General features: G+C 63.1%; 2 protein-coding genes across 2 annotated transcripts in view; one reads left to right on the forward strand and one right to left on the reverse strand.

The window, feature by feature from the left end:
- The first annotated feature begins 3,150 nt into the window (after positions 1-3,150).
- On the forward strand, positions 3,151-7,461 carry NKD2 (naked cuticle homolog 2). The gene is given in 7 exon segments (XM_023519754.1): positions 3,151-3,181; positions 3,395-3,624; positions 4,337-4,427; positions 4,430-4,604; positions 4,786-4,837; positions 5,167-5,676; positions 5,718-7,461. Coding segments are annotated over 7 exon segments (1,428 nt in total). The 3' UTR covers positions 6,057-7,461.
- Positions 7,462-7,958: 497 nt separating this feature from the next.
- The window catches only part of SLC12A7 (solute carrier family 12 member 7), a 26,612-nt gene continuing 23,812 nt past the window's right edge, over positions 7,959-10,758 (reverse strand). The window contains exons 22-23 of the mRNA XM_023519758.1: positions 9,261-9,394; positions 7,959-8,597 (exon numbers count right to left, since the gene is read on the reverse strand). Of these exons, the coding sequence (XP_023375526.1) occupies positions 8,506-8,597; positions 9,261-9,394 (226 nt within the window). The 3' untranslated portion in view covers positions 7,959-8,505. The remainder of the gene's footprint in view (positions 8,598-9,260; positions 9,395-10,758) is intronic.

Raw genomic sequence — 10,758 nt, forward strand, 5'->3', positions numbered from 1 at the left:
CCCTGCGGGAGGCTGCTGCCGGTCCTGAGGTGACAGTCGTGGGGGACATGCAGTGGACTGCTGGAGTGGCACCCACAGCAGATGTCATGGGAGTGGCCGGAAATCCACATCTGGGGTCCCTGGGAAGGAGCCAGGGGTGTCGCTGGGGACACGGCACCCCTCCCTCTCCAGACCCACACCCGTTCTCCATCGTCTCACGATGCACTTCCCACCGTTCCTGTTTCTGTCCCCCGTGCGGCGCCTTCCTCGGGGTCGCAGAGGCGACTCCGCCCTCGGTCTCCACCCCGGTCCCTCGGCTGCGGGTCTGAGCGTTCTCGTTCCGGGATCAGCACGTGTGTGCGGTGCATTTCTTTGACCCTAGCTTTTCCCTGAGGGGGCAGCAAACTGTAAAGCGTGCCCTTTGTCGCTTCTCCCCCTTGCGTGTCTCTCGCAGCTTTTTCCCTGCGTTTGTCTCTTTTTTATTTTGAAGTTTCCTCCAGAAATGTTTTCATTGTGGGTTTTGTTGGCAAATGTTTTGAAACCTCATGAGAATGTTTGTATTGTCCCCTCAAAACAGTCTGTTCTTTCAGCCCTTGCATGTTATACCTACTACCCCTCTGCTGTTCTTGCGGGATTTTTTTCCCACACTGCTGATTTCTTCCTTCGTGTTTGTAGGGATATTTGTCAGACTTATTTCCAGTAACTTGTCTGTCTGTCCTAAAGCTTCTGCTCCGGCTGTTTGAGCTTTTTCCTTTTTGTGAATTTTAAACTTGGGAGTTTCGTTCCCTTGACGCCGAGCTCACCTTCCCCTGGAAGTGAGTTAAACGGTTTCTGGAAGAAATTCTTGGCCCCAAACCCCTGTGTCCATACACGATGTCCAGATGCAGTCACAGTCCCCAGGCATACCAAGGACCAGATGGCCAGACACTGAGACAAAAGGACAAGACAAACAGAATCAAACGCGATCACATATTGAACTTACCGGGTATGGATTTTAAACTAACTGTTGTTGATAAGGACACAGCAATATGACGAGATGGCCAGTTTCACGGGAGAACTAAAATACTCTTTTTGAAAATCAAGTGGAAATATTAGAACCAAAAGCTACGTTAGCTGATATTAAGTACTCGAAAGGTGGATTCAGCAACCGGGTCACTGAAATGGAAGAAAGGTCAGTGGAAAAAATCAAGGGCAACGTGAAGAAAGCTGAAAGGATTAACGTACAAAAGAGCACGACCTGTGTGGGCGTCGGAGCCGCAACATGCACGGGTTGGGGTCCTCGAAGGAGAAAGTGAGGAAGAAGAAACAACGGGAGAAACGCGGGCCAAGAAGTTTCCCACGTCAGTGACGGGCATCAAAGCGCGTGTGCGTGGAGCTCCGCAAATGTGGAGCGGGACACGGGACCGCCGGCCGCACCGCCGCCAGACTCAGAATGGAGACCGGGGGAAGCTGCGAGCAAGCGCCGACCGCCGACTCCGCGCGAGGACCGCGGCCGCCGTGACGTGCTGCCTGATGCCGTTTAAGTCCTAGAAAAAATAACAGCTCCCCTAGAGTTCTATGTCCAGTTAAATACTTTTTGAGAATAAACACAAAGTTGAGATATATTCAAATGAACGAAAATTGGAAAAGCACGTCGGCAGCAATCTAAACGAAAATAAACGATACAGGAAAATTTTCAGGCAGAAGGGAAGTTATTTTCCCACCCCAAATGTTTTTTTTTTTTTTTGAAAAACAAGAAAACAGAGGAAACTGAAAAACGACAGGCAGCGTGAATGCACGGGGAAGCCCAAGTGGCTAGGACTGAATGCAGCAATAACAGTACTATCTTGTAGAATTTAAATATACGTAAAATTAGGATACCAAACGGTAGCACGAAGGCCAGGGTAGGTAAATGGGATGAAAAGACCATAACGTGCTTGCGTCATCCAGAACCAAAAGTGCCAGCTCTACTACCGAGGACGCACGTGGGAAACCATTAAAAGATGAATAAAAATCGAATATGAGGAAAATAAGGAGAAAAATTGGACTAGTCAGAAAATGTCAGAGAAGGATAAAAAAGGATCAGAGGACACATTACACAGCAGACTAATGTAAACTGAAACATAAACGTAGCCTCGGTTATGCTAAAATAACGTAATCGTTATTACCTTCCATCGTTAAGTTACATTAATGTTCTAATTCAAAGGCAGAGAGTGCCGGGCTGCATCACAAAAATGCAAAGCAAACTTCGTTCGTTCAGGGGACACGTAAATGTGAGTGCACAGACACAGAAAGGTGGGAGATGGCACGCCGCGCCGACGGAACAAAAGTCAGGAGAAGCAGTGAAGATTCGCAAAGCGTGGTGAACAGATTTGACCTGCCTGCCGTGCTCAGACCTGCATCCAAGAGGTGGCTGCAGCGACGCTTTCTCCAAGTGTACGAGGCTCGTCAACCCGAAGCATGACCTGCGGGGCCAGTGAAGCCGCGGCCGGTTGTGTCAAGACAGCTCCAGTGGCACCAGACAGCATCGCGGGATGTGCACGTGTCTTGCCTTCTACCAACGTGAGGCTTAGTGAGGCACGGAGGCCAGTGTGTCACACGCAGAGCAGTGACGCCCAGGAGGCCGGAGTCCACTGCCGGCCCGCTGCCCCACGGGTCACTTGCTCCCCGTTCTCCTGCAGGCGCTGCCCAGCGGGAACCCCAAGGAGGGACCTTTCCAGGAGGACCTGTGTCTTCGAGGGTAAGTCCTGCTCCCCAAACTTCACAGACTACCCTGTACCCCACGACCAAAACTGGTCCTCAGGACACCCGGACAAGCTGAGCCGATGCCAGGAAGGCCAGTGCTCCAGGCCCTTAACTTCTCCACGAAACCCGGGGCAGCCCCCTCCCCCCGTGTCCTCCCAGGGCCCCTGCCGGCCAGATGAGGCAGACGCAGGAGGCACCTGGCCGCGGCTAGCCTAGGCGAGGGACGCGGGCATACCTGGCCACGACTAGCCCAGGCAAAGGCCATGTGCACACCTGGCCACTAGTCCAGGCGAGGGCCGTAGGCACACCTGGCTGTGGGTAGCCCAGGCAAGGGCCACGGGCACACCTGGCCACGAGTAGCTCAGGCAAAGGCCGCAGGCACACCTGGCGTGTCTAGCCCAGGCGAGGGCCACGGGCACACCTGGTTGTGGGTAGCCCAAGCAAGGGATGCAGGCACACCTGGCCACGGCTAGCCCAGGTGAGGGACGCCCTGCTCTCTGCACAGGTCCCTTGATGCCTCCTTGTTCTGAAGTGATAGCTCAGCACACGCCCTCCTGGAAAGGGTCAGAGGCCCCCCTGGGAGCGCATCCCCGCATCCCCGCTGCCCCAGTCACCTGCCTGGGCTGGGCCGGGGCAAGCGACCCTCCTCACGCCTTCTCGGCCCCCCAGTGGTTCTCCCGAGAAGGCTGAGGGCGTGAGGGCCCAGGACAGCTCGTCAGAGTGGACGGCGGAGATGGAGCAGCAAGCCGTGAGGGCCCGCGAGGCCTGGGCAAGCAGCGCCTGGACTCCGACATGGGCGTCTGCTCTGCCTCGTGGCGGCCGGGACAGGCACACGGTGCAGCTGGCGGGAGGAGGGCGGCAAAGCTCGCACGTGCTTCAAACGTCGCAGGCTCCGGGGCGGAGGGCAGCTCCGGGAATGCAGCCCGAACAGGCCAGTGACGTGGCTCCAGACCCTCTGGGGCTGTCCCGGGGTGGTGCCAGCACCGTGGGGATGGCACGAGGTCCACCACTGGTCTCCCGGCTGCCCAGAGCAGGAGCATGCGGGAGCAGAGGAGGGGCCCGTGTTCCTGAGGGGTGGGGGAGGCCCAGTGTCCCAGTGTCCCAGCGCAGGGTGACGACCTGCCCGCCTGTCTCCACGTGCCCTGCGGGCGCTTCGGTGCAACCTCTCGGTGGGGGACACATCCGCCAGGAGTGGACCTTCGCGCTCTGCGTCTTCGACAGCGGTGGGGAGGCCTCTGGGAGGTGATGCGCTCGTGTCTGAGGCAGACAGTCCACGGGGCTGGGGCTGGCCACAGACAGATGCTGTCGCCTCGGGCCCCTCAGCGGGCGGTGACGGTCCCAGGAGTGTCCCCGGCACACTCCTCTGCTGGCCCGCGTGTCCCCATGGTGCCCCGCCCCTCACAAGGAAGCGGACACGCGACCCAGCAAGCGTCTTTGGGCTACAGAGCAGAACTTCCGTGGTCGTCCGGCCGCCAAGTCTTTCGAAAGCAGATGCCCCAGCGACAGCAGAGCCATGACACAGGCTCCTGGGTGCACGGGCTCAGGGCGGGCAACGGGCTGCTCCTTGAGGCGTCCCACCTGAGCCGGGCCCGTGGGATGCCACGTGGCAAACAGGTAACATCGATGTCCTCAGGACACGTCCAGCCTGCCTCACGCCATCCACGAAGTTGCCGGCGCCTCGGGCAGCCACTCCCTCAGCAAGACCCTCCGCATGAGGCTGACCGTGAGCCCGAGCCCTCCAGCAGGAGCGGGGAGGGGCCGCCCGCAGGCCAGAGCAAGGGCCTGGGTGCTCACCCAGATGCCCCGAGGATCCCGCTCAGTGGCAGCCCTTCCCGTCCCTGCAGCCGCTGCCCCACCCTGCGTGTCCCCGTGGCCCTCACCTCCCAGGGCCTGGCGTTACCGTGAATGTGTCCCCACCCTACCCCCCAGGGCAGAATCTGTTCCCTGAATATGGCGCCTGCAGGGCTCAGAGGTGTCTGTTCCATGGGTGAGCGCGTGAACTAACGAATGGGTGAGTAAATTAATGAATGGGTGAGTAAATTAATGAATGGGTGCGTGAGTGAATCCACATCTGCCTTTTAGACCTCGAGCCGTCTGCTGCAGGACGGAGGGCGAGGTCACTGAGGGCCCTGCTGTCTGACAGGCGCTGTCCGCTCATGTCAGGTGAGGGGCTGGGGTCAGGCTCCACGCCCCCCAGCAGACCTCGGTGGGCAGGGTGCGTCCTGTGGCCGGTGCTCCAGCGGGGCTGAGCCCCAAGCTTGCCTAAGGACAGGTGAAGCTGCACGGGGAGGCACCCCTCGGCCTTCAGTCTGGCACCCTGTGGTCCACTCACTGACTGGTGGTGACAGGCAGTGGCCTAAGAGGTCTCAGAGCAGTGACTCGCTCTACCTCCAGCCCAACTGGGCGTCATAGGTGAACCAGAAGATGGGCCCTGGGGGTCCCAGAGGAAATTTGCAGCCGTAGCCCTGGGGCCGTGGTGCAGACCTTGCTGTCCTGGACGCCCGCCCCTTCCGATGCCCCTTGTGGGAGGAGGATGCTGGTCAGAGCCCCTGCCTGCTGCACCCGACCTCTCCGAGGAACGCTGCCCCCTCGGACAGTGGCGAGAGAGGTCGGCCCCCTGCCTGTGTCCCACGCGGGGGTCCAGCACTGACTCCCACCCCTGCGCCGGACGAAAACACCGAGCAGAGAAACCACTAGCTGGACCTGGCCAGGACTGAGAACTACGTGTCTGAGTTCGGACCTGCCGCCCAGGCCAAGGCCCCTGGTGTGGCACCCCTCGGAGCACGGGCCGGGCCCACAGGTTCCGGGCCCCTGGGACACCGGGCTGCAGCGCCACGTCCAGGTGTGTGTGGGGAGGTGCCAGGTGAGGCGAGATGTCCGAGCCCTGCAGAGGGCCTCACCATGTGCCCGTCAGCAGGGTCCCCGCTGGCTCGGCCAAGCCCTCGCACCCCCGAGCAGCCAGATGCTCGCATGGTGCACAGCCACAGGTTCCAGGGGCTGGCTGACCACGCCCTGCTGGACAGCAGCTCTGGCTGCAGGGGCAGGAAGGGCAGCTCCTCAGGTCCCCAGAGGGCTTGGGCAGGCCGCCTGGGGGCCCGGGAGAGCCTGCTGCCACTTCCCGCCGGCCGCCCGCCCCCGCACCCCAGGACGGTCACCACCTCCTGCAGCCCCTGCCGCAGCCCGACCACCGGCAGTACCAAGGAAGGGCCGGGGAGGCCACTTGCCGCTCAAGGCCACGTGCGGGCCAGCCCTCGGTGGTGGAGCCCGAGGTGGCACGGGACCCGCCGGCTGTGCGGGTGGTGGAGAGCTACGCAATGCCTGTGGTCCAGCACCACCGCCACCACCCGCCCTAGCGTGCTCGCCCACGGGCCCCGCCTGGGCTCCGGTGGTGGCCGAGGTGGCACTGGTGGAAGCTCACACAAAAGGTCCTCAGCCCTCGGCTGTCGTCGGCGCCCCTGCCCGCCCTGCTGTTGACGGGGACCTTCTGTGCCGTGGGAGCCCAGACCCGCGTGGGTGGGGCGGGTGGAACGCTGTGACCGGATGGGCTGTGTGCAGGCCCCACGCATTGCGGCCACGGGGGGCTCCACACCGACCACAACCTGGAACTCGCTCAGCCACAGGACCCCGCAGCCCCAACAAGTCCCCCCTGCCTCTGCTGGCCCCTGGGGGCCTGGTCCCTGTGCTCCCTCATGACACCCTGGCCCCTGGCCCCAAAGGCCCTGTTCCAGGCTGCGGGTGTGAACGCCCTGGGGTGCTCATGCTTACCCAGCAGGGACCGAAGGACGGCTCTGCCCTCGGCTGCGGTCCAAGGCCCCGCAAAAACGCGGACACCAGCGGCTTCACATACGTTGCAGCTCGCTGTGACGTCCGCTTGCTGTCTGAGCACATTCAGACTGTGCAGACGCACAGCCAGTTCAGAACAGCTTCACCCCAGAAGGACCCCTGTGCCCACAGCGGCCGCTCCGCAGCCCCCACCAGCCCACTTTCCACCCGCGTTGGTTCTGTGCATTTCGTGCGAGTGGAACCGTACGTGACCTGCTGTGACCGGCTTTTCGCCCGCTCACCTGTGCTGTGGCGTGTCAGGCTGCCACCCTTCTCAGCGACAGCTTTGTCTCAGTGGGTGTGTGTCCCACGTCCGTTTAGCTGTGTCACCTCACGGGCGTCGGGCTGTCCCCACATTCCGGCCAGCATGGCCAGTGCTGCCGCGAACGTGTGCACAGGTTTCCCGGACGAGCACACCTCTGCACACCCAGGAGTGGGAGTGCTGGGTCACACGACCAACGGGGAGCCGCACGTTTCCACAGCAGCTGCACCTCACGCTCCCCTCCCGAATGCACCCTGCTCCCCACAGCCTGCCCTGTGAGCCCCGTGAGCCGAGGTGTCTGCGGATTCCACCCTCACAGATGACAGCAAGTCGTCCCGGCCCCGGGAGCAGAGGGGCACAGGGCATCGCCCGCAGCCGTCTGCTCTCATGCTGAACAAGACCCACGAGACTCCCACACGCTCAGAATTCACATGACTTTATTCTAACAAAAATCAGACAGAGACAAGCAACCTGAAGAGGAAAACATGGAGTTCACGTCCACAGCTGCAGACGGTTACACAAGGGTCAGTGTGGAGGGCTGCATGGCGCCCGGAGGCAGAGGACAGGTGGGACCAGACACGGCTGACGTCAGCACATACCACGGCCGAACCAGGCTTCACTGAACTCGGCACTGAGCCAGGCTGCTTGGCACACACTCTGGCCAGTGGCCACTGTGGCGGTGACACTGGCCCTCTAGGCTGCCGACAGCACCTCAGGAACGCAGGAAACGCACCCAGCCTTCGCCCTGACATCAAATGCCCGGCCCAGGTGACCCCCTTAGATGCGCGGGAAGCTGCAGGACGCTGGGGCCTGGGCACAAGGGCCCCTCTGGGGCACGACCCCTCTGTGGACACGTTAATCAGTGCTGAAATGCCCTGGCGTCCACACAAATGACTAAGCCCTACGGGGAGTGAGGCTCTCACCATGGCAGCTACGGGGCCGTGATCACGGCCACAGGGTGAAGAGCAAAGTCTGCGGGTCACTAAAGCTACCACGTCGGCCCCAAGAAGCTGCCCCCCGCCCCCTGCCAGTCCATGTGGCAGGGGACACGGGCCTCATCGGGCCCCTCCCTGGAGCACCAGGTGTGGGCCCAGTGCGCATCAGATGCCGGCCGGCGTGGCGTGCCTGCGGCTCTGAGGGTGGCCAGGCCCAGCGTCTACCGTGTCCGGGCCCAGGGTGCTCGCCTGCCGGCCCCCGCCTCGGAGTTCCTGGAGCGCTCGGCTGGCTGACGCCCCCCCCCCCCGCCCACGCATCCCTGAACAACTGGCCTCCCTTCCCAGGCATCACGCCAGGCGAGCACCGGACCAAGGCCGCCAGCTGTGCTGGGGACGTGGGCGAGGGCAGCCGATGCCCCGCCTTTATTTACGGACACACAAAGGCTGATCAGAGGAACGACCAGCAGGGGGCTGACCCAGGAACCAGAGCGGAGCTCTCAGCTGCCCTGTCACCTTCACAAGGGGGGCCTAGTGGCCCAGGGTCACCTTCTGTCTGAGTGCGGTTCCCGTGAACGCCCCGGATGGGGAAGGACGGGAGTGTGACCGCCACACTGACCGGGGGACCTAACGCTGGAATCCAGAAGCCACGTGCGTGGCTGCTGCGAGGCGGCTGTGCGGCCCCCACGGCCCCCCACGGTCCCCCACGCACACACGGCGCCGGCTGGACCCTTCTGCTGTGGGGAGCCAAGCCATGCTGCCCGGAGCGCTCCCGCGGCGGCTGCGTTAGGAGTAGATGGTGATGACCTCCCGGCCACTGCCCCTCACCAGCAGGACCCGGTCCAGCCCCTCGGTGAGGACCTCGAGGAACTCCATGTCTGGGAGGCTCGCGTTAAGGCCACAGCTGCACCATTGCACGTGGGGCCTAGGGCGGGGCGGGGAGCCCTAGGAGGTGGGCCGGTAGTCCGGGGGTGCCACATGCAGCCTGCAGGTGCAGATGCCGGCCCGACAGGAACCTGGGGCACCCTGCCCGCAGACCCCTAAAGGACATATCCCCTGCCACCCAGACGCCCAGGCAGATCAGAAGTCCTAGTCACTGACACGCAAACTCCTAAAGCTGAGCGCCAAGCCCAGACCACGAGCCCCTCAGCAGCCGGGAGCCTGTGGGGGCTTCTCCCCGCACACCCACTTAGGGCCCAGAGCCTGTCTGGGACAGGGCTGACCTGTGCCCTCTGAGGCCAGGCCTCCACTCTACAGCTGACAGGGCCCAACCACAGGGAGCAGGCCGGGGCCCACGCAGGGATGCAGTGCCCAGTGGGCAAGGTGTTCAGGCACCACCAGAGTGGAGCCTTGGCAGAGGCCCCAGGCACCCGGCCGCCTGAGACGGGGTCACAGGCACGGGCCATGGGGGGACTCCAGGATGGGGAATGCCAGGATGGGGGGTGCCAGGATGGGGGGTGCCAGGATGGGGGGTGCCAGGTGGGCGCCCATGGCCCCGTGCCTGCATCACTGTCCCCGGGGGCAGCACCAGGAAAGGATACAGTTCTCGTCCCCCTGCCGGTTTTTGGGGGGGCCCGGCATATTCAGCAGGACCAGCTGAGCGTCCTGGGACTTGCTGAGGACGACGCCATTGAGCTTCACGGCTGTGTGCATCCTCCTGACATTCGACTGGTTCCTGCGGGGAAGATGGTCCCTCTGAGCCCACCCGGCTCCCCTCGCCCGTCACGGGCCGGCGGGAGCGTCTGGCCCGCATGGACTTGCCGCCCTGCAGGCCCCGCGGGGGGTGACTCCATGGCAGAGCCATGATGGGGCGGGGGGGAGGTGGTACTGAGCAATGACTGGGCTACGGCCTCCACGCGCGTCACACTGAGCATCATGAAGCGGCCAAGCTCGTGTGCGAGCAGCGGTCCACGCAGGCGGACGCGGTGCTGGCGAGCATGGAGGTGCAGGGAGGTGCTCACGGCCACTGGCTCAGAACTGTGCCCCACCGGGGCCCCTGGGGCACGGCCGAACCCAGCTGCAGCTGCTGCCCGCACTAGCCCGCCGCTCCACGTGCACACGGCGGCCCTCGCTCATGCAGGCTGGGGTCCCCGGGGACCCCAGATGCCGATGGCGGGGAAGGACCCGGCCCTCAGTGCTCCTGGACTGCTGCCCTGGCTACAGCTGAAGGACGGCAGCTTCCCACACTCTGCAACCCACGTCCTCACCACCTGGTCCTCTACGCTCCACAAAGTGGCCGAACATGCACTGTGCTACTTCCCCAGGGTCCTGGATGGACCCCCGGGGAGGGTCCTCGGCCAAGTAAGACTGGGGGGACTGCAGACCCACCCCCATGGCAGAAAGACGGGGGGTGCTATACGTGAGGGGTCGAGGGAGGCCTGCAGAACGCCCAGGCCACCCTCGAACCATCGAGCAGTCGCGACCACCAGCTCCCAGGAGTCAGGGACACGGACCCTCTGCCTCCCGCCTCCGATTTCGCCTGAGAAAACGAGAGCGTGGCCTCTGCCCACAGCACGGCCGGCGCCTCATCCTGAGAACCAGGAATTCGCTGCCTGCGGGGACCACAACCGCCATGTGCTTGGGGACGGTGGCAACTGCCACCACGCGTGTGTCAAGTGCTGCAGGTTCTCTTAGGGCTCAGAGTCTGAGGACACACGTGACCTTAAAGTCAAAGCTCTGGGCCTGAAGCGCCCGAGGCCCCACGGGGGGCAGGGCGCGGGCAGGGCGGGGGGCCTCGTGCCCCAGGAAGCCAACGGCAGCCGTGAATCAGAGCACACTGCCTGCCCAGGGTCCCCGCGCCAGGGCCTGGGGTCCAGCAGGAGCCACTGGGGCAGGGTGGGTCCCAGGGTCCCAGGCTCCCGGTGGCATTGCACGAGGGGGCTGCAGACAGAAAAAGACCCACACGACACAGCCAGAAGAACACAGCAAGGCGCACATGTCAGGGGCAGCAGCCCCCGCCTTCCAGAAGCTTCCCCGGCCTACCCACGAGGGCGTCTGGACGTGGATGCGCCCTGAGCGACGTCAAGCTGTGTGCTCACA

The sequence above is a fragment of the Pteropus vampyrus genome, unplaced genomic scaffold (assembly GCF_000151845.1).
Source record: "Pteropus vampyrus isolate Shadow unplaced genomic scaffold, Pvam_2.0 Scaffold235, whole genome shotgun sequence".
In the NCBI taxonomy this organism is placed as follows: Eukaryota; Metazoa; Chordata; class Mammalia; order Chiroptera; family Pteropodidae; genus Pteropus; species Pteropus vampyrus.